Genomic DNA, 23,525 nt, shown 5'->3' with positions numbered 1-23,525 from the left:
ACCAGTCGACGGTTAAGCACCGCGACACTCGGACAGGCGTGCGGTCAAAGGGGCCTCATGACTCCTTGGTGAATTTGATCCACCATAGCCAGCGTGGCAGGTGGGGCAGAATCAGAAGTGAGGTTGCGTCTAAGCACCTTAGTCCAATCCGCCACCGCCTGAGCCACCAGAACGGACACGAAAATAGGTTTGAGCAAGGAACCCGCTACCGTGTAGGAATGGCGGGCAAGAGACTCCAACCTCCTGTCCGTGGGATCCCGGAACACCGGGGTGTCCTCAGTGGGAATCAAGGTAGCCTTGTTTAAGACAGCCACAGTGTGATCCACCTGTGCAGGCACACACCAGCTCGAGTCCGTAACCGGCGCAAAGGGATAAAGCAGTTTAAACCAACTAGGTACCGTGAATGGACGTTTTAAATTGCGCCACAATTCATTCAGTGTAAGGAAATTCAGCGGGGCAGGGGAAAACCTGCGCCGACTTGCGGGTCCTGTGTGTACCAAATGAAGACAATGCACGGAGGAGTGGGCTCATCCTCCAAATGTAGTGTTTCTTTCACAGAAGAAATCAACTCATCCATAGTCGCGCGTTCAGGCGACCCCGGGGGAGAATCATCAACCCCCTCCACCTCCGCCTCCCCCTCAGACCCCAGTGGGTCCAGGGATGAGCGAGACCCTGAAAAGGGCATGCCCGCCACAGCAGCCACCTCACCATCTGAATCAGAGGAGATAGATAATCTAGGCCTTTTCCTAGCAGCTCGTTCAGCCATCAGCACCTCCATTTTGGACACAAAAGACACCACTACGGCGGCCAAATCAGGGGGTACAGCAAGACTGGGGTCCCCCCACCTGGGCTGGAGGGAATTTGCTGTCCTGAGATTCCATTGCCCAAGTTATATAAAGTGCCATAAAAAGGTACTGGCCCTTTAAGATCGCTGCAGAGTGCGCAGCCCACCGCTATATGCACAGTGAACACAGACCCCCAAAAGGAGACAAAACTGAGCCAGGAAGGACAAAACAGAGTTATGGAAGAGACAGTCTGCAGAGCCCCCAAAGAGTGTTACCACACCGATCGCTGCTTCAGAGGAAAAGGAAGTGAGGTCATCAGAGGCTGAACTATAAGCTGCAAGACCCAGGGAAAATGGCTGCCCATAGAACTGAATGGGAGGCTTCGGCAAGATGGCCGCCGAACATGTGCTCGGAACGATTGTTCTGCCACACACAAGATGGCGCTGGATGGCGCCAAAACAGCATGCAGTTAAGCCCACAGTGAAGCCAGACATGCTTGCACATACTTAAAATGGCGGACCGCGCAGGTTTTACCCGCTGCGGCCGCCGCGCACACAGTCTGCACCCCCAAAACACCACAGTGACACAGGGGAAGGGGCCCCCAAAACTACACAGCACCGCAGAGCATGTAAAAGGTGACCCCCGCAGGGATCCCCACACAGGCACAGACATGGGGAATACACAGCAACACAGGACTGCCACCCCGGACAGAGGCCCCACACAGAAAGTGCTTACCTGTACCGGACGGCGTGGGGTGCCTCTATGAACGGAAAGCCGCTGTCCTCATCAGACAGGGAATGCCGTTAGCCAAGGACAGGACACTGCAGCACCGCAGATGTGTCCAGTGAGGTAACCACCTCACAGGCTGCATGTGGGGGTCGTTCATAATGCCAGGACGAACACATGGCTGAACGCTCGATGGTGGGCTGGGGGTCCCTCTGACCCTCTGCATTGGAGAACCAGGGCGGTCAGTCCGATTCCCAGCTCCGCAAGAATCCATCTTCATCCGAAGATCCGACTAAAACTAAAGCTGACAAAATAAACAGCTAGTAAATCAACGAAAAACTGACATTTTCAAAGAAAATCAAAGAAAAAAAGATTAGAAAGGCTGAGACTGTAGTCCCAGCACAGGGAAGCCTAACTACTCCTGACGGTAGGCAGAGACAAACTGAGTTGGGAGGGATCAATGCAGGGGGCTATTGACCAGTGGGACAGCCCCCATGGGTGTGTCTATGCTAAATGCTTTGTTCTTTTGACTAAGTCTTATGCCTAGCTACTCCTGCGGAGCGGAAGTCAATACCCAATAGTGATGACTTAGAGGAGGCGGCGACTGTCGGAGGACGTAAGAGAAATTATTGTAAAAGTATTTTTTCCCAAATAATAAACCTATTATACTTACCTGCTCTGTGCAATGGTTTTTCACAGAGCTGGCCCAAACCTCTTCTTCTTAGGTCCACCACCGGGGATCTTGGCTCCTATTTGTCTGTGACTGCCCCCACAGCCAGCCACTGGCTATGGAGGCAGACTTGGCAGCGTGTTCTTGACCCGGGCTGTGTGTGTCTATTGACACAGCACAGCTTGGCCTGCCCCCCGCCTCACAGGATTTGATATGAGTCTTATGAGCAGAAAAATAGCATCATTGGATCAAGATGAAGCAAGAATTGGAGGAGTATAACCACAAACTAGTATCAGCAGTGGGCCTTTAAAAAAAAAAAAAAAATCAAAACTAAATCACAAGATTAAGCTGGGAAAACCACTCACCTCTCTGAATGACTGCAGGAGGTTACTACCTGAAACCGATAATGTAATGTCTATATGGTGCATAATGAACAGTGGCTCCTCTTGAGTTTGATATGGAAAACAAGCTAGATTGTCCGCTAAATACAAGAGCATAGACACTTCCGTTTTCTGAAGGAAAAAAAAATATATATATAAACATTAAATACACACATGCATCACCACTGCCTCTTTAAATATGACATTTGCCATTCATTTTTTGTTACTTCAAGCTCAGCTCTATGTAGGAAATCAAAAATGTCGAAAGTATAGAATTTCTATTCCGGATAGTTTTTTTGACCACTATGGGACAATGCAATTAAAATTTGGGGTACATGTACCCCCGCCCCCAAAAAAAAAAATAATATATATATATATATATATATATATATATATATATATATATATATATATATATATATATATATATATTTAGCAGAGACCCTAGAAAATAAAATGGAGATCCTCGCAATACTTTATGTCAAACCGTATTTGCGCAGCGGTCTTACAAAACGCAATTTTATTTTTGGAAAAAAATACACTTTTTTGAATGAAAAAAAAAGAACAGTCAAGTTAGCCCAATTTTTTTTCTCTAATGTAAAAGATAATGTTACGCAGAGTAAATAGATACCCAACATGCTATGCTTCAAAATTGCGCACACTCGTGGAATGGCAACAAACATTGGTACTTAAAAATCTCCATAGGCAACGTTTTAAAAATGTCTGCAGGTTAACAGTTTAGAGTTACAGAGGAGTTCTAGGGACAGAATTATTGCACTCATTCCAACGATCGTGGCGATACCTCACATGTGTAGTTTGAACACTGTTTCCATATGTGGGCACAAACTGTGTTCGCTTCTGCGCGCTTTCGGAGAGACAGGGCGCTTTTAAAAAAAATGTTTCTTATTTTATTTTTTACTTTTACACTGTCCCTTTAAATAAATGTTTTGATCACTTTTATTCCTATTACAAGGAAAATAAAAACATCCATTGTTATAGAAATAAGCAGTACAGGTCCTCTTTAATGTGAGATCTGGGGTCAAAGACCTCAGATCTCACATCTACACTTAAAAAAAACGGGATTTTTGTACTTACTAAAATCCATTTCTCTGCGTTAATCGATGGACACATCACTCCCTAAATCATAACTACTGGGTTATATTGCCTTCTCCTGCAGTAGGACTATGCAGAACAAAAAACACCTGGCTACGCCCATGGGCTGTCCTCAGCTTGGTAAATAACCCCCCTTTCCTCTCGGTAATCAGTATAGTAGCAAGCAGTATTAGAAGTATCAGAACTTCATAGAGCGGTGGATGCTGTGCAAGTCGATGAAATCAGAGAAATGGATTTTACGGTTAAGTAGAAAAATCCCATTCTATCTCTCGTTCATCACAGCGCTCCATAAATCATAACTACTGGGATGTCCAAAAGCAATGCCAAAAGGAAATGAGGAGTGGGTAAAATAACCCAAGGCTAAACATAAGTGCCATTAACCAAGAGACAGGAGCCTTAACCAGGTCACAGGAGCCACGTCCTGAAAAAAAACTGGGCTTTTTTGACTTACTGTAAAATACAATTCTCTGATGTTCACTGACGGACACAGCTCCTGATCTTCTTACCATTGGGTTATACTGCCCCTTACAGGAGTAGGACACTAGGCAGAAAAAAAGTCTGGCTATGCCTATGGATAGTCCCAGGAGCTATACTCCCTCTCTCTGCTATAGGTACTCAGTTTTGTTACAAGCAGTGTCAGAATTACAACTCCACAGAGGGGTGGGAGCTGTGTCCGTCAATGATCATAAAATGGATTTTACGGTAAGTCAAAAATTCCATTTACTCTTTCACTCATTGACAGACACAGTCCCTGGTCTACTCAACCATTGGGACGTCCCAAAGCAGTGTTAAATATGAGCGGTGAAAACAGTGAAAAAGAAACTCCCAAAGCCAACTATAGTCGACCAGGTAAACAGGGGCTCAACCAAAACTGGAGCTCACCTGAAAAAAAAAAAAAAAAAAATAGGACTCAGAGGACCAGGTCCTCTAAACAGCAGCCTGCAAAACCTTGCACCCAAAGAAAGCATCCGCAGATACCAACACATCCATTTTTATAGAACTTTGTGAAAGTGTGCACGGACGACCAGGTGGCTGCCTTGCAAACCTGTGTCACTGACGCCTGATGACAGAAGGCCCAGGAGGCACTGAGAGCACGAGTAGAGTGCGCATTGACAGGGAAAGAAGGAACCTGACCCTTGATGGAATCACTATCTGTCTGATCCATCTGGAAATGGTCGCAGAGGAAGCAGACAACCCTTTCCGAGGCCACAAATAGTGAGTCTGATTTCCTAAGAGACTCCGTAGCTGCTAGGAACACCCTAATCGCCCAACCACATCCAAGGCATGCAAAGTAATTTCCTTTGGATGTTTTGGCCTGGGACACAGGGAAGGCAACATGATGTCTTAATTCAAATGAAAATCAGGGACAGCGTGCTCCTTCATCAGGCTCTCTGATGAAGGAGAATCATGCTCTGAACGCATGCTTCTTCTGCCTTCTCAGCTGCCAGATGTGACATCACCCACGCCTCTGCACAGACCCAGGCACTGTGGAAACATCTATGCCAACTTTTAGACGCTGACAGCCATCAGCCAACTTGTCACAGCAGCATCCATCCGTCACCAGAGACTGCAGATAACTCATTCTATTCACCATGCTGGCATACCATTTACTTCTGTGAGTGCAGAATTTCTATTAAACATTGTAAGCTACACTCAGCAGATGCTGCTTTCTTGTTTCTTCTTACCATGTACAGCCTCTCCTTGCTCTAGCCGGCAGCCACTGAGTACAGCCTTGTTTATTTGGACTACTATCATCATTGACATTTGAAAACCATCTTTGACTCCCCCACTGCCCACTCCATCCTTAACAGTTGTCCAATTATACACCTGCAGCTCTGTCCACACTAGTAGAGCGCCATAATTTGTTGTTAGGAAGAACCACCGTATCTCTGTGAACCACCAAGTAAGGTGAACGACAGTACGCCGCCGCCAATTCCGACACCCTGCACAGAGGCGATGGCCACCAAGAAGGCCACCTTCTGGGACACCATAAACAGGGTAATCTCACGAAGATGCTCAAAAGGAGGCTTCTGGAGGACAGAGCACTAAATTGAAGTACCACAGCGGCACCGGAGACCGCACTGGAGGGGCCAAGTGCCTAACCCCCGAAGAAAGGTACGCACCAGGGAGTATGTGGCCAAGGGCCAATGAAAGAAGACCGCTAAGGCAGACCCCTAACCCTTGATGGTACTCAAGGCAAGTTTCTGCTCAACACCCAGTTGAAGAAAGTTCAAGATCTGAGCCACGAGAATAAGCGAGGATGAACCCCTCACAGGTACGATGGTAGATCTTCCTAGAAGGAAATTTACTAGCTTTTAACAGCGTTGGAATCACGACTCTGACAAACCTCTATCCATCAGCACATGGCGGTTAAATGCCAAGCCGTCAAAGCCAGCAACTGTAAAGCAGGATGGAAGATTGGCCCTTGGGACAGCAGATCCTCCCTGGGAGGAATCTTCCAAGGAACGGCAGCGACCAGTCGCACCAGATAGGCGTACCAAGCCCGGTGAGGCCAGTCCGGAGCCACTAAGATGACCGGAATCCCTTCTTCCTCAATCCTGCGAAGTCTTAGCAGAAGCCGGAGAGGTGTAAATCAGACGATACTGACCCCATGGGGCCACCAACCCATCTGTGGCACCCGCCATAAGATGCTGTGACCGAGCCACAACCTCTCTGCACCTTTCTGCTGAACCGAGACGCTAACAGATACACCTCAGGGTTGTTCTATGAGAGACACAACTGATGAAACCCCTCTGGATGAAGGGACCACTCCCCTTGGTCCAAAGCCTGGCAACTGAGGTAATCCGCCTGCCAGTTTTCCACCCCAGGAATATGTAGAGCGGAGAGGGCTGGCATGAACCATTCTGCTAACCTTAGACTGCTGTGCCATTCTTGTGCCCCCAATGATTGACAAAAGCCACAACTGTGGCACTGTATGATTAAATGCGCACTGGACATCCCTTTAGAGTCTAGATGGTCCAGGCACAGTCAGATCCCTCAGGGTTCCAAGACATTGATTGGTAGTCTGGACTCTTCTAGTGTCCAGAGCCCGAGGAGAATTTTTGCCGAGCACACCTCCCCAGCAGGACAGGCTGGCATCCATGTCCAATACAAAGGGAGAAAGGATTTGCCCAGCCGAAGCGCCGGAGAACGAAGCCACCATATCAGGGACTCCCTCGTTCCCCGGCTCAGCCAGATCTGATTGTCCAGAGACTGCAGAGTCTTGTCCCATTTGGCCAGAGACCTCGTATGGAACTGTGCAAATGAAACCGCCTCAAAAAGACACCTTTATTTAGGCCCAGCTCCTGCATGCAAGTCCAGAGGGATGACCATATGCTAGACAGCAGAAGAGGAATTGCAGCCTGTAATTTCGGGAGTTTGTCCAGGGGAAGGAGCACTCAGGCTAAGGACGAGTCCAGGGGTCAGACCTAGAAAGTCCAGCTTTGTGGACGGAACTAGAGCAGACATCTGAAAATTCAGAATCCAGTCGAACTTCCTCAGAGTTCGTATGGTGATTTCCAGGTTTCCACCAGAGCAGTAGGAGACTCCCCTCGCAGAAGGCCGTCGTCCAAGTAACCCAGTACCATGATCGTTAGGCAAGGTTCGTTTGGATCCTCCAGAGGAGGTGCTGAAGCCCTTTGCCCTTAGTAGCCTGCAGAAGAACGGTACTCATTTCCCCGTGAGATTATTGATGTCGTCCAGGGTAACTCCAAACAGGTGATCCCCCTTGAAAGGGGAGATAAGTCAAGGCCTTTTTAGAAGTCTGGTCCGCAGACCAGCATTTAAGGCAAAAAACATGCCGAAAGACCACTGCCGAAAGAGCGCTGAGCCACTACAGGAGCCGCATCCAAAGGGGCATCACAGATAAACTGCAGCTCCTGGACCAGCTTGTCCGCCAGCTCAGCAAAGGGCAGGGGGGAGCCGCACACCTTCCAGGTGATGGCGTAAAAGCTTAGGCCACTCAGTCAGAGTTTGCGATACCAGTGCAATGGTGAATATTGGACAGCACAGGAGCTGTATCCAAAGCTGCATCACAAATAAACTGCAGCCCATGGACCAACTGGTCCGCTAAATCAACATCAGCAGTGGTGACCCGCTCATTCCTCAGGCTCTGGGGCAAAAGCTTGGCCCATTCAGTTAGGGTCTGAGACACCAGGGCTGAGGCAAAAACTAGCCGCAATGCGAACCAGCCATAGGAAACATGCTGTGTGCTACAGCCTCTGCTTTCCTGTCAGCCGGTTCCTTAAAGGACCGGGATTCCTTTACTGGGATCATGGTTGCTTTATTCAACCTACAGGACCGCCATCAGTGCAACCATGGAAAGCTGGGGTTCAGAGGGACCTGCTACCTTCGTAAGGGGGGGGGGGGTGTCTGTGAGGGAGACGTGACCCTGAGGCTTCAGTCATCTCCAGCATCTCCTGGACTAAGGGAAAATGGCCCCCCCCTGACATCGGGCTACACAAACATGGCCGACAGCGAGAGACCAGCCAGACTATGGGAAAAATGGCCACCATTAGCCACAAACTGTACTTATCCTTCCATGGTGCGGGTAATGCTCCAAACAGAACTCCTTGACACCGAAGTAGGGGAGCTGTCGGCCAAGGGACCGCTTTGACTGCAAGACGTTTAACTTGTGAACCAGCCTCTGTGAAGCTATGTCGCTGCCAACCTAGCGCATAGCTGCAGACTGCACGAGCCTGCTGGCTAGGAGATCTCCCAGCTGGGAGCCTAGGGGTCCTTACTCCTGACCAGACAGATTAAATTCAATTACCTAGAGCAGAGAGGGGGGTTATATACCAAGCTAAGTATGGCCCATTGGCGTAGCCAGGTGTTTTTTATTCAGCCTAGTCCTACTCCTGGAGGAGGCAATATAACCTAGTAGTTATAATTAATGGAGCGCTGTGTCTGTAGATGAACGAAAGAGAAAAGGTCATTTTTATCAGCATGAAAAAAATGGGCCCTTTAAAGGCGTTGGGAGAAGCGATGTATGACGTCGCTCCGGTCCTGCAAGGCCATAGTCGATTGGGGGCCATCTTGCCCTTACTCGACTGACCGGACGAGATAGTTTTCCCCGCTACCGGTGGCTCCAGTAGGTGGGGGAAAACGACCGGGAAGCGGCAGGAGGGGGGCACCTCTCCCACCACCTATAAAAGTAATCCCGCAGTGAATCTGCAGTTTGCAGAACTTTTATGTGGAAGAGGACCACCCTCCCTGGAAGAAAATACCAGGGTTATGGCAGCTATCTGCCGCCATAACACTGGCATTTAACATCCAACTACTAGCGTAAAACTGCGGCAGGCGGACCGGAAGTAGTTAAAAATAGCAAACATGTTATACTTACCTGCTCTATGCAGTTTGGCACAGAGCAGCCTTCTCAGGCTCCTCCTGGCCCCTCCCTCCTGCCAAGTGCCCCCACAGCAAGCAGCTTGCTATGGGGGCACCCAAGTCGAGCCGCTGCTCCGTGCTCCCATTCAGACACAGAGCCGATGTTTGGCACCCCCCCTCCTTTTCTCATTGGCTCACTGACACACTGAGTTTCAGATAGCCGAGGATCTCGTGCATCACTGGATCGAGATGGGGTTCAGGTTAGTATTAAGGGGCTGAGAGGGGATGCTGCACAAAGAAGATTTATCCCAAAGCATGGAACGCATTAAAGTGTTTTTTACCCTAAGAAAAAAAACTGTATTTTCGACTTACCATAAAATCCTTTTCTCTTATGTTCATTGACGGACGTAGTCCTCTGATGCATATGAGAAGGGTAATACCGCCCCCTACAGGAGTAAGACACTAGGCAGAATGAATTTCTGTCTACGCCTATTGGCAGTCCCTGGGGGTATACCCTCTCTCTTCCTGCATAGGATGTCAGTTTTGTATCAAAGCAGTGTCAGAGAAAAGCACACCAACCCACACAAAAAAAATAGAGGGGCGCGTACTGCGTCCGTCAATGAACCTAAGAGAAAAGGATTTTTACGGTAAGTCAAAAATCCAGTTCTCTATTGTTCATTGAAGGACGCAGTCCTCTGATGCATATCAGTAGGGACGTCCCAAAGCAGTACCCAAATCAGGGGTGGGAACAGCAGAACAGAGAAAAAACAGTCCCTAAGGCCAACCAAGCAACACAGGACTCATCAGAACAACCAGATGAGGTCCACCTGAAAACAAACCGAAACAAACCCTCAAGGAAGGCCAAGGGGCCCTCTAAACTGCAGCCTGCAAAACCTTGCGGCCAAAGGAGGCATCCGCAGATGCCAGCACATCCACCTTATAAAATTTGGTATTGGTAAAGGTGTGAACAGACGACCAGGTCGCCGCCTTGCACACCTGAAGCAGACGCCGGATGGCGAAAAGCCCAGGAAGCACGAAGCACCCGAGTAAAATGTGCCTTGACAGGGAAAAGGTGGAACCTGACCCTTAATGGAATAAGCCTGCAACACCGTCTGTCTGATCTATCTGGAAATAGTCGCAGCAGACGCAGGCAGCCCTTTCTTAGGGCCATCCGTGAGCACAAAGTCAGACTTGTGAAAAGACTCAGTAGATGCCAAATACACCCTGATCGCCCGAACATCCAGGGTATGCAGAGCAAATTCCTTAGGATGTTTTGGCTTATAGCACAAGGAAGGTAACGCGATGTCCTCATTCAAGTGAAAACGAATTCACCTTCGGTAGGAAGGACGGATCTAGCCGAAGTATCACCTTGTCCCTGTGAACCACCAGATAGGGTGAACGATAGAACAATGCCGCCAGTTCCGACACCCTGCGCGCAGAGGTGATAGCCACCAAGAAAGCCACCTTCTTACACAAGGTAAGCAGGGGAATCTCTTGAAAAATTCTCAAAGAGAGGCCTCTGGAGAACCGACAACACCAAATTTAGGTCCCAAGTCGGTAGCGGAGGTCGCACCGGAGGTACCAAGTGCTGCACCCCCTGGATGAAGCTACGCAGCTGGGAATGGGCAGCCAATGGCCTCTGGAAGAAAACAGCCAAGGCTGAGACCTGACCCTTGATAGTACTCAAGGCTAACTGATGATCAACTCCCAGTTGAAGGAAAGCCAAGATCTGAGCCAGAATAGGAGCGAGGGTGGGTCCCAACGGACTCACACCACGCAATGTACGACTTCCACGTATGATGATAAATCTTCCTGGAAGTCGCCTTCCTCGCTTTTAGCAGAGTGGGAATCACTGAAGTCGACAATCCCCTGTCCTTCAGCACCTGGCTTTCAACAGCCAGCGAATGTAAAGCAGGATGGAAGATTGGCCCCTGAGACAGTAGATCCTCCCTGAGAGGAAGTCTCCATGAGGCGTCTGCGACGAGCCTGACTAGGACGGCGTACCAAGTGCGATGAGGCCAGTCCGGAGCCACAAGAATGACCGGAATCTCTTCCACCTCTATCCTGCCAAGAAGTCTTGGTAGCAACTTGAGAGGAGGAGAGGCATACATCAGCCGGTACAGGCCCCAGGGGGCCACCAGCGCATCTGTAGCATCTGCCAGAGGGTCCCGAGAGCGGGCCACAAACCTCTGTACCTTTCTGTTGAGGCAAGACACCAAAAGATCCACGTCCGGAGTTTCCTAGCGAAGGCACAATTGCTGAAACACCTCTGGATGCAGGGACCACTCCCCTGCATATAAGGCCTGGCGGCTGAGGTAATCCCCTTGCCAATTTTCCACTCCCGGAATGTGGACAGCAGAGAGCTGGAACATGGCGCTCTGCCCAACGTAGAATGCCTGCAAGGACACTCTAGGTGCCCCCTTGGTGATTGACATAAGCCACGGCCGTGGCATTGTCCGATTGAGTGCGCACTGGACAACCCTCCAGACGTTCGGTTCAGTGCGCCAGGCAAAGCCGGATCACTCTTAGCTCCAGAACATTGATCGGTAATCGAGATTCTTCCAGGGACTAGACTCCCTGAGCTGAGTCCTGATTGAGGACTCCTCCCCCACCTGGACAGAATCGCATCCGTGGTGACAATCGTCCAGTATATAGGGAGAAAGGATTTTCCCAACTGAAGCATCGGGGACCGAAGCCACCAGACCAGGGACTCCCTGGTCCAGTGGCTTAGTTGAATCCGAAGCTCCAGAGAATTTGGGTGTTTGTCCCACTTGAGAAGAATTTCCCTTTGAAGAACTTTGACCGCCTCAAAAGGAGGACACCATCAGTCCCAGTACTCTCATACAGGTCCGAAGGGATGGCCGGTCATTGGACAGCAACAGATGAACCGCTGACTGGAGCTTCTGGAGTTTTTCCAAAGGAAGAAACACCTTGGCTGAGGATGAGTCCAAAGTCAGGGCCAGATAAACCAGTCTCATAGAAGGGGTCAGAGACGACTTCTGAAGATTCACGATCCACCCGAACTCCTCCAGAGTACTCATGGTGACCCCCCAAGTTTTCCGTCAGTAACTCGGGGGACTCCGCATGGAGAATCAGATCGTCCAGGTAACCAAGGACCGACATCCCCCGCTTCTGTAACAGCGCCAGGACTGGGGCCAACACCTTTTTGAAGACCCGAGGAGCGGAGATGAGACCAAAGGGTACTGCCATAAACTGATAGTGATCCACAGCAAAACTGAGAAAACGTATAATAAACTATTGAAAATCCGGTGTGTGTCTCCTCAATTATTATTAGAATAAAATACGTGACAGGTGACTGGATACTAAAATCCTTATAAAGTGCCAAGTGCAGCAATACTGTGCTGTGTATATTCTAGGTGAATAAATCAATAAATAAGATCAGTAGTACGTGACCCAGTTCAGTGTAAGGTACACTGAAATATTGTGCCAAATCCAAACACAAATGTGATGGCAAAAATACAGAATAGTGATAACAGTGTTAGGTGTGTGGTAATATCACAGCCTATAATGAATAAATAACGTAAAAATAAACTAAAATCAGTGGTGACATATACTAGTGATAGCAAGGTGAACCACTGTGTATTATCCTTGAGTGTGTCAAAAATAATTCAGCTAATATTATCATATATCGGCAGGGAACTGTATATAACACTTTACAGCAGGTGTATGGAACGGTATAAATCCACCATAAGAAAAAATAGCAGCAGTAATCAGAGTTTCAAAGAAATAAATAGTCCATAAATATCTAAAAAAAAGGGGGTAATGCCACAATTAAAAATAGTCCATAGGAATTTAGTGCAAACAAAGGTGACTTCAGTGCAGGTGCTTCTAATTAAGGCTTTAAAGGTGCCCGGACTCCGGTGATCACTCTGTGCTCCCTGCACCCCCAGGACCGCACTCACCAGAGTTAGTTACCCCTACAGGGGTATCAAGCCTTGGGTATACAATCTCTGAATCCCCCTCTCTGGTCTCCCTGGATGGTGCTGTGGAAAGGAGTGTTGTCCAATGACCTGCCCGAGTCCTTCGTCACACTATCGTTAGGAATGGAGTGTCATTTAAATATAAAGCAAACAGCTCCTGTAATGGACAGCAGGATACAAAGGTTCTCACATCACTTCCTGTGTGCAGCAGTGTCACCTGACTCACCCTCATACTTGCTGTATTAAGTCCTGCACTGCCCCATAGAGCGCTCTCAAGCGATCCGGGGATAGGCGGACATTGGAAAGGAAAAACCTGACCGGAGGAAAGGATTGAAACGCGATCTTGTATTCGGACCGCACCACCTCCCAGACCCATTTGTGTGGGATCCGGGCCAGTCACAGGTCGGAGAACCGGCAAAGGCGTCCCCACACCCCAGTCAAGGGTGATGGCACACCTGGTCCGCAGGCCTGACGGAACCGGCCTTTTGTTTCCCAGACAAGTGACGCTTGGAACCGAGGGAGCCTTGAATGGCTGTCTTAACAGCTGCCCCCATGGAACGAAAACACTTTCTATGAGCCAAAAAGGACAGACCCTGCCTACGGCGAGGGTCTCTACCCTTGGAAGCCTGCGGGAGAAAGGTACTCTTAACCCCCATAAGACCCTTAATAATGTCTTCCAGTGTAGCCCCAAACAGACGGTCCCCCTGAAAGGGGAGTTCCGTCAAGGCCTACTTAGAAGCCTGATTCGCAGACCAGCACTTCAGCCAGAGCATATGCCTCATAACCACTGGCAAAAATGACAGGCGACCCAACAGGGAAGCAGTGTCCAGCTCGGCATCTCAAGCAAATTGCAGCCCCTGCACCATCTGGTCCAACAGCTCACCAAAGGCAGGAGGGACAGGATTGTCCTCCACGTCACGGCATAGCAGCTTCGCCCATTCAGTCACTGTTTGGGTGACAAGGGCCGCAGCAAAAGCAGGCCTCAGTGCAGTCCCCAACATAGCGTACATGTTGCGGGCCACAGCCTCCGCCTTTCTATCCTCTGGGTCCTTAAAGGATGGAGAATCTGCAATCGGAATAACTGTAGCCATGTTAAGCCTGAAGACCGGGGGATCCACCTTAGGAGGCACCGACCATTTGTACACAAGAGACTCCTCAAAGGGGGAGCGTCTAGTAAACCACCTGGACACCCCAGGGGAACGTTTCAGCTGATCCCATTCTTTGGCGAGTAGGCCAGCAAAAAAAGTGGGAAAAGGAAAAAAAACGTTTCCACCCTTGAAGGCTTACGGGTGCCGAAGGCAACCAGCGCCACAGGAGCGATGACCGCTCCATCCTCCAATTTCAGGGTTTTACGCGCAGAAACAACCAGTGGGTCCACCAGCGCCTTATCTTGCACAGCAGCAGAGGTAGAGATCTCGTCCTCATTATGGCGCGGGGTACCAGATTTGGCCGGTGGCTGAGTCAGAGTCAGAATCCGAGACATCAGAGGAGGCAGGGGTAGGAGGGGGTCGTTTCTTCGCACCCCGCCCTCTAACGGCCACCTCCACCCAGGACCGCTGAAATCGCATCGGTGGACAGTTGAGATCAGGAGGGCCCTGCGGCCTCTTTGAGGGTGTCAGGTGGGGACATGGTCTGAGGAGTCCATGTTGCACTAAAAGAAACCGCCAGCAAACTTTGAGAAAATGACAAAAAAAAAGCGTCCCCACAGCGCTACAGCGCCCCCCCAGAGGTCAGGCACACGCTAAAGAATCCCCGCAGAGAGGGGAATATGCCCCCAGCAACCCATTGTCCCTAGATAGCAGCACTCTGTATCAAGAAGGTCTGAATGTGTCAGCGGTGGCTCAGTAAAAGGAAGTAGGCCAGGAAACTGCCCGGGGTGAAGAGAGGGGCCCCTCCCACCAAAAACACCTCCAGGACCACCCACCGGCCTTCACAGCAAGAAATCCACCACAAAATGGGCGAAAACGGGTGTACCAAGATGGTCGCCGCCATAGAAGCAGACAGAAGCTACAACAAAATGGCGGGAGCGCGGTAAACACAGGTGGGCACTATCTCCTGACAGGACCCCTACGGCACTGAAGTGGGGGTAGGGCTGTCGGGCAAATAGGAACGCTGCGGCATAAGCCTAGACCCTGTTGTGTGCGTCCTGGTGAGACGTTTAACTTGCGGGCCAGTCCCCTTCCAGTGAGACTATGCGGCGGCCGACCCATCACGGAGCTAAGGCCTGCACGCGCTCGCTGGCCAGACTGGGGTGACCACTGGATATAGAGATCCAGCCCGGCATAATTGCTTGAAGATCTCACAGGAAAAAATCAGAAGAAAAAACAAGCTAAAAAAAAATTCTACATAAAAAAGTACTTTTTATGCCAGGACCAAAGATCCCAGCAAGGAACATGGTCCTTACTCCTGACTAGGCAGATTAAAACTGACATCCTATACAGGAAGAGGGTAAACCCCCAGGGACAGCCCATAGGTGTAGCCAGAAATTCTTTCTGCCTAGTGTCCTATTCCTGGGGGGGGGGGGGGGGGGGGTATTACCCTACTTATATGCATCAGAGGACTGCGTCCGTCAATGAACGAAAGAGAGGGTAGATCCTGTTCTTAAAGCAGGGATAACAGCAGGGTGCTTGTGATGTTTCATTTGGACCCCTGTATAACCTGAAATACCTGTCTGATTCTACCTGGTTCTGCCCTCCCCCCCCCTGTAAACTGACCATGGTTTGTCATGGCCACCTGTGTTTGACTAGCGGGGACATGGGGGGTAGGGGGGGGGGGGCTAGAAATCTTTCTAAAGCAGGGTTTTTTCACCAGGGTTCCTTGGGCCAAGAGTAGTTTCTGCCTCTCTGATAAGTAACCTTTGACCACAATGATCTTTTTAGCTATCTGTAAGAGGGGGCTGGGGTGGATTATTCCTAATGCTCGCTAACGGAAGGAACATTCTTCCCAGTGACCATCACATTAGCAGTATATTATTAGCAGGGGTTCCTTTGAGCGAAAAAGTAATGTCAAGGGTTCCTCCATGTTAAAAAGTTTGAGAAAGGCTGTACTAAAGTGAGGGAGATTCCCTCTTCGCTTTTACTAAAACAAGTTTCCTGTTATTGCTGTTCTGATTACTCAAAATGTTGATTTTTTCCTCACTTGTGGTCCCAGTGGCAGTATTTAAAGCCGACCGGGGTTCTCATGCTCCTCTAGACAATACAAAATGAAAGTTTTGACTTTAGATACACTTTAACCTGTCGAGTGTCTCACACGCCTGGACCTTAAGCACTTCTAGCAGCTTGTATATTTTCTCTACCAGATAAACCCAAATGTTTACATGATGCATACGATCATGGCTTTATCTCACAATTGTATTTTCACTGCAAATAGTGCAGTAAAATTAGCATGTTTTGTCAGCTATACATAACTTATATACATTTCATATGAAGACTGGTAGACTATTCTTCTACCAGCTCTCTGTAAGATAAAGCGGTGAGATTACAGCATTAAGCATCAAGACCCAAATAATGTGCTGCTCTTAGGATTATGTATGGCAACCCTTATGTACATAAACTAGAAACACTCTAGAAAGGAATTAAGATTAACATTTTTACAAAAATATCTTAAAAAAAAAAATAAGTAAGGTTCCCTTTAACAATAGGGCACCCCAAATAATTGTACAGGTGGTTTTGCTTACCGCAGCATCATCAAAGAGGTTAAGCAATGAGATCAGGAAAGCTCGCCGGTGCTGTCTGTTCCCCCGAATCATAGAATAGAGATGGGAGCACAGGGCACTGCTGGACTCGTCCTGCCGGAACCCACGCACTACACGCTTTGCATCAGAAATGATAGCTTGCTGGACAGTGTAGGACATCTTTATGCCAGCCACCGCTTTCATCTAAGACAGAGAAGAGTGTTATAGAGCAGCCAATTACCCCACTACACAACTTCACAAGGCAATTACATTGACTTGTACTTACATGAATGAATCCAGTGTATTTCTTATCGATCTCTACCAGCTGCTGATCTGCTTTGTTCCGCATGGACGGCTCAGGGTCTGTGCCCATAGCAATTAGGTACGGTACACACTAAAAAAATTTAACCAAAGGAATGGTCAAGGGAAAGAAGACTTTCATTTGGAGTAGGGTATCATGCTTTGATGTCACTGACTATGCAGAAAACGTGACTAGGATAGAAAACTGCAGAATTATGTCACACGTCTATAGTCGTTTAGAGGCAGTTAAGTTTAGTGGCATTTTTTTAAAGCAAAAAAGTGTATTCAGACGAAGTTTATTGGCATTTGAAACGCCAAATGCTTGTAACCGCACGCAAACGCTTCTAAACGCGGTAACTCGCGTTTAGAAGCATTTCTTTTTTAGGCGTTTTCAACGGGGATACATTTCTGACCATTTTACAATGTAAAAATGCTTCTAAACACAAAAGCGCATAAACCCAGCAAAAACTGAGGTTTTTAACAGTTGGTTACTAGCTGTCAAGTTCCAGTGTTCAGGAGAGGTTTTTTTTTTAAATGTCCCGTGTACATAAAGCCTTCTTTTGTGTTTCCAAGTACTTAAATTTCCTTAAAGGATAAGTTCACCTTCTGTAATATATTATACCCATATTCAGGGTGTAACTATTTTACAAATGTACCACTCCCCAATCCCTCATTTTGGTAGTAAGCAGATCTTCTCCCCTGCTCGCTGCCACAATCTAAAGAAAACGCAGCATGCTGGGCTCCACCCGCTTGGGGACATCATTTATTCAGTGTTCTGTGAATGAACGGCTACAACTACTCATTGTAGCTCTCAATGTTGAGTGCTGTAGTAGTTCCACGATTCCTATCAGTGTCTTTTTCCGTACAATGTATGGGCACACATATAAACAGAGACCTGCATGGCCCCAGCGACCTGCCGATCACTGGTGCAATGCTTTTTAGGGTTCTAAATAAAAAAAAAAAAAAACAAAAAAAAAATAGTAAATACAATTTTTTTTTACATAAAAAAAAAAATTAGCATTATTTATTATTTATTTATTTTTTTAAGGTGAACTTTTCCTTTAAAAAATCCAAATACACACTGAAAGGTGTATGGAGTTTAGAATGAAGAAAACGGTCCCTAAGAAAACCGTAAATGTCTGACAGCACTCTGCTGTCTCACACTGTAAATAAAGCTGCTGGCATATCTCACCTGCACAGGATGGATTAGACCCTGGTTGAGAGTCAAGGCAATGACATTGAGAGCAAAGTGCCGCACACTAGATTGCTTATGGAAGAAGGACTCCAAAACCTGTTTGAGGTAAAGCTGCATAATGGAGCTGCTCATCCCTGAGGAAATATCTCCCATCTCTTTCAAATCTTCCTGCTTTGAAACTTTTTTCCCTGAAATAAGAGACAAGTTGTTACAGAAGACACTAACACCAGCATTGTGGTGCTTTGGGAGAGCAGTGCAATATTCTTGTTAGTACCAATGTCATAGACCAACCAGGTACTACTCACAGTCTCTGTCTGCTTGCTGCATCCGAGTGTCTTCCTCTTGCAGATAGGTCTGGAGATTCTTCAGAACTTGGATTCTAAGATTTACTGAACTGCTTTTGTCAGATAGTATGTTATTGTACAGGTTTTTTACATCTCCTTCAAACATGAGAATAGGATGCATAATGAATGTAAATCCTGAAAGGACAAATTAGGCACATTATCGTACTAGACATTAGGGCTTCAGAGTTTAAATCACAGGTAAGCTATTTATACCAAATTTACCATAAAGAACATATTGAGGAAAAAATAAATAGAGGGGGAACAACTGCTACTAACCCCATGTTGTCAGTAAACCAATACTGTGATTACCACTTTTCATAATAGCGGTCTGTTCAAGTTTCATTTAATACAGGCTAAAGCAGCATGTTTTTCTTCACAACCATTTGTCCTATATGCTGCTTTTCCATTTGCCAGTCTTTTTCCTACCTAAATCCCCTTTAGTTCCAGGGAGTTAGATTTTTTTTTTTATTTGTGTGGGCAATGTCTGTTCTGCAAAATAAATCTGCATCTGTAGTATACCCGAAGGTTTTCCACATTGTTATTTTTAGAACAGATGGGACTTTTGCAAGCAAATATGGATGCATTTATTAATATTTGTCTTTTATTGGGAATACATAAAAACAAAAAAAACAAAAAAACAAACCAACTGGATTTTTGACTTACCGTAAAATAATTTTCTCTGAAGTTCGACAGACGCAGCTCCATATTCTTCTTAACCATTGGGTTATGCTTCACCCTACAGGAATAGGGCACTAGGCAGGAAAAAAAAAAATTGACAATGCCTATGGGTCAGTCCCTGAAGGCATACATCCACTGTTATAGGATTCAGTTTTGTTGCAAGCAGTATCAGAAGTAAAATAAAAAAAAACCCAACCCACTCAGAAATAAGAGGGGCGGGTGCTGCGTTTGTCAATGAACTTCAGAGAAAAGGATTTTACGGTAAGTCAAAAATCCAGTTTTCTCTATCGTTCATTGACAGACGCAGCTCCATATTCTTCTTAACCATTGGGATGTCCTAAACCAGTATTTGCATGAGGGGTGGGAAAAAACAAAAAGGAAAGTAATTCCCCAAAGGCTAAACTTAGCCAACCAGGTAACATGAAGCTCAACCAGGAACAACTGGAGCTCACCTAGAAACAACATACGTCCTCAAAGAGAAAAATTGCTCTTTTGAACAGCAGCCTGAAAAACCTTGCAGCCAAAAGAAGAATCCGAGGATGCCAACACATCTATTTTGCAAAATTTAGTGAACGTGTGCACAGAAGATGAAGGTGTCGCCTTTCAAACTTGTATTACTGACGCCTGATAGGGAAAGGACCAAGAGGCACTCCGCGCCCTAGCAGAATGCGCCTTCACAGGGAAAGGTGGAACCTGAACCTTAAGTGAATACGTCTGTACCACCGTCTGCAGATCCACCTTGATATGGTCGCAGCAGATGCAGCCAATCTCTTCCGAGGTCCTTCTGTGAGGACAAAATAAGTCCGATTTCCTGAAAGACTCAGTAACCGCCAGGTAAACCCTAATTGTGTGAACCACAGCCATAGAATGCAAATCCTTGGGATGCTTAGGCTTAGGACAGAGTGAAGGCAGCACAATGTCTTCATTCAATGGAAATCAGAAACCACCTTAGGAAGAAACGACTGATTAGGTCGAAGTACCACTTAATCTCTGTGGACCACCAGAAAAGGAGAAGGACAGCGCCGCCAATTCAGACACTCTGCGGAAAGAGGTAATAGCCACCAAAAAGGCTACCTTCTGTGACAGTGTAAGCAGAGGAATCTCCCTAAGTTTTCAAGGGGAGGTTTTTGAAGCACAGACAGTTAAGATCCCACGGAGGCAACGGGGACCGTATTGGAGGAGCCACATGACAAACTCCCTAGATAAAAGCGCGAATCAAAGAATGCGTAGCTAAAGGGCATTGAAAAAAACACTGCCACAGCAAACACCTGGCCGGTAAAAGTACCCAAGGTCAACAGCTGCTCAACCTCTCTCTTTGGAGGAAAGCCAATATCCTAGCCACTGAAAAGGAGCGTGGATGCACCTCAAACTATTCACACCATGAGATGTAAGATTTCCACGTACGATGATAAATACTTCCTGGAGGTAGATTTTCTAGCCTTTAACAGTGTAGGAATCGCTGAGTCAGAAAGACCCCTACCCTTCAACACCTGGCTTTCAACAGCCACGTCGTTAAAGCCAGCGACCGTAAAGCAGGATGTTAGATCGGCCCTTGAGACAACGGATCTTCCCTGAGAGGAAGTCTCCAAGGAGCATCAGGGACCAATCTTACCAGATCTGCGTACCAAGACCGGCGAGGCCAATCTGTGGCCACTAGAAAGACCGGAATCCCTTCCACCTCCATTGTGCACAGAAGCTTCGGCAGAAGTTTCAGCGGAGGAAACGCATAGATCAGCTGATACTGACCCCAAGGAGGCACCAGTGAGTCTGGTGTCGGCCAGAGAATCACAAGAAGGCTTCAAAGCTTTAAACCTTCTCGTTGAGCAAAGAAACAGGTCTAGGTACACCGGACACACAACAGGTGGAACACCTTCGGGTGCAGGGACCATTCCCCTTGGTCCAACACCTAACGACTCAAATAATCCATCTGCCAGTTCTCCACTCCGGGTATACGCACAGCAGAGAGGGCTGGAACAAAATTTTCTGCCCATATTAAGATCTCGGCCACCTCCCGGGCCACCAGGATACTCTTGGTGCCCCCTTGATGATTGACGTAAACCACGGGTCTGGCATTGTCTGATTGAACCCAAACTGGACAACCTTGCAGACAATTTGTCCAGTGACTCAAGCAAAGCTTTATCGCTGAGTTCCAGAATATTGATCGGAAGTCTGAACTCTTTCAGAGTCCAGGTCCCCTGGACACACAGCTTTCCAAGTGCAGATATGCATCCTCAATAACGATGGAGGACAAAAAGTCCCCTTGGTGTAGGAACGCCGCTATTGTGCAAATGGACTCCATTCGAAACCCCTGTAGCCGCACAAAGTGATTCAGAGCCTTGAGGTCCAGAATTGAACGCACTTTCCCTTCTTTCCTGGGAACAGTAAACAGGTTTGAATAAAGCCTTTGAAAGCGTTCCCGAGATGGAACCGGCACAACCACCCTTTGCGACAGCAGATCTTGTACCGCCTCTCGTAGATCCCTTAACCAATGTGTAGAATGGCGTAGGTTGGACGGGAAGAATCTGTCGGGGGGGGGGGGGGGGCATCCGCTCCTCTATCACCCTGCTCAGCAGCTTAAACAGCCTGGTCAATAGCTTGATCAGCCAGCCACGAGTAGGCAGCAAGCCGCGGCATAAATTTTTGGCCTGATCCGGCCGCGTGAGGCTATCCACCGGTCAGCTTGGTCAGGCACTCGGAGAGCTTAGTCAGACCCTCGGACAGCTTAGCCAGGTACCCAGACAGCCGCGGCCTCGATTTTCAACCCCATCTGGCCACGTGAGGCACGCGTCCATTGGCAGTACTGTCCGCTCATCTCGGTCAGCTTATTCAGGCACTCAGTCGGCTTGGTCAGGCACCCGGACAGCCGAGAGAAGGCCGCAAAGCTGTGGACCAAATTTTCATCGCGATCCAGCCACGTGAGGCACAGACCCATGGATGAAGAAACATCCGCTCTCCCCCCCCCCCCCCCAGGCAATAACCACCATAGGGAGACCAAAGGACATCCCTGCCCCAGTCACTAACCCCCAGGGGGCCGTGAACTTGCTCAAACATCTCCATGTGCGATCTAGACAGCAACAACCGCATCCACCCCCCCTATTGGAGCAAGTGGCAAAGCTAGCTCCTACCTAACCCGGGGAGGGGGGCCACCGTGACTGTTAGAGGGGTGGTCTCCATCGGACACACAACAGGTGAAACACCTCCAAGAATATTATGCTGCGTCTGCCAATGAACGATAGAGAAAAAGAATTTGCCTAAAATGTTTCCAATGCTACATGTATGTAATTTGCACTCTATAATATATTTACTGTCAACTATACCCAGTCTGCTAATTAAAATGCTATTACATTAGTGAGACTTAAGTAGTGGAATGAAGTTCTAAGCGAACATTTATATTTTCTCAAAAACGTTGCTGTATGGAGTCCTTAAAATAGGAGCAAACTCCGTTGTTGATTTTTACCTATAAGCCCATAATAAGGCTTACCTATAGGTAAAACAAATGTCTCCAAAAACGTGCACTGTTTAGGAGATATTTACTTTAGAAGAAGCAGACGTCACCAAAGCATGCGTGCTGGGCTCTGAATGGACCGTGATATCCATTCAGAACGCCGTGCCACGGGAGTGACATTGTGGCTAGGCCATTTATACAGCCAAAGTATACAAACCCGGATGGAAGACCGGGTAAATAAGGAAAAGTCTACAGCGCGAGGGCTTTGTTTTCAGGTAAGTCTGTCAGTGTGCAAGCATCCGGTGCATAATACCATATTATGACTTAAACTGCCCAGGGTCCAACATTTTTTTTTTTTTTGTGCAGTTTACTACCGCTTTAAGCGGTCCACTGAGAACCTCAGAGTATGTGGAAAATCCTCCAGGTTTCTGCTTGATTCGGTATCTCAACTAGAAGAATCCCTCTCTCATCATGCAACAAGCCCGACCTTAAAGCTTTCACACATGTCAACTGCTGCAATTGCAAGTTGTAAAGCTGCTGTACCCAGTGCAAATGAGATCTTGAATAAAGCCTCCAGAGGTTTGTTTGTGTTGTCTTTAACCACTTCCTGCCGACCATACATATACTGTTTAAAAAATGTAAAGGAACACTTTTTAATCAAAGTATAGCATCAAATCAATTAAATTTATTTGCTATCGATCTGGTCAGTTAAGTAGCAGAGGGGGTGGTTAATCAGTTTCAGCTGCTTTGGCGTTAATGAAATTGACAGGGACACTAGATGGGCAACAATAAGATGACCTCAAAAACAGAATGGCTTTACAGGTGGGAGGCCACTGACATTTTTTTCCCTACTCTTTTTTTGACTTTTTCACTAGTTTTGCATTTGGCTAGGGTCAGTGGCACTACTGGGAGCACGAGGCAAAACCTGAACCCTATAGAGGTTCCACAGG

The 23,525-nt window shown here is 47.6% G+C and overlaps 1 protein-coding gene across 1 annotated transcript in view; it reads right to left on the bottom strand.

Annotated features, from left to right (window-relative positions):
• NIPBL (NIPBL cohesin loading factor) overlaps positions 1–23,525 on the bottom strand; it is a 287,177-nt gene that overhangs the window by 65,137 nt on the left and 198,515 nt on the right. The window contains exons 39-43 of the mRNA XM_082258716.1: positions 18,414–18,587; positions 18,106–18,296; positions 16,900–17,007; positions 16,617–16,817; positions 2,547–2,693 (exon numbers count right to left, since the gene is read on the bottom strand). Coding sequence (XP_082114842.1) covers positions 2,547–2,693; positions 16,617–16,817; positions 16,900–17,007; positions 18,106–18,296; positions 18,414–18,587 — 821 coding nt within the window. The remainder of the gene's footprint in view (positions 1–2,546; positions 2,694–16,616; positions 16,818–16,899; positions 17,008–18,105; positions 18,297–18,413; positions 18,588–23,525) is intronic.

This window comes from Pelophylax lessonae (genome assembly GCF_965119305.1).
Source record: "Pelophylax lessonae genome assembly, chromosome: 1".
Lineage (NCBI taxonomy): Eukaryota > Metazoa > Chordata > Amphibia > Anura > Ranidae > Pelophylax > Pelophylax lessonae.
Note: the sequence above shows the minus strand (reverse complement) of the source record. Positions and strands in the feature narration are given on the sequence as shown.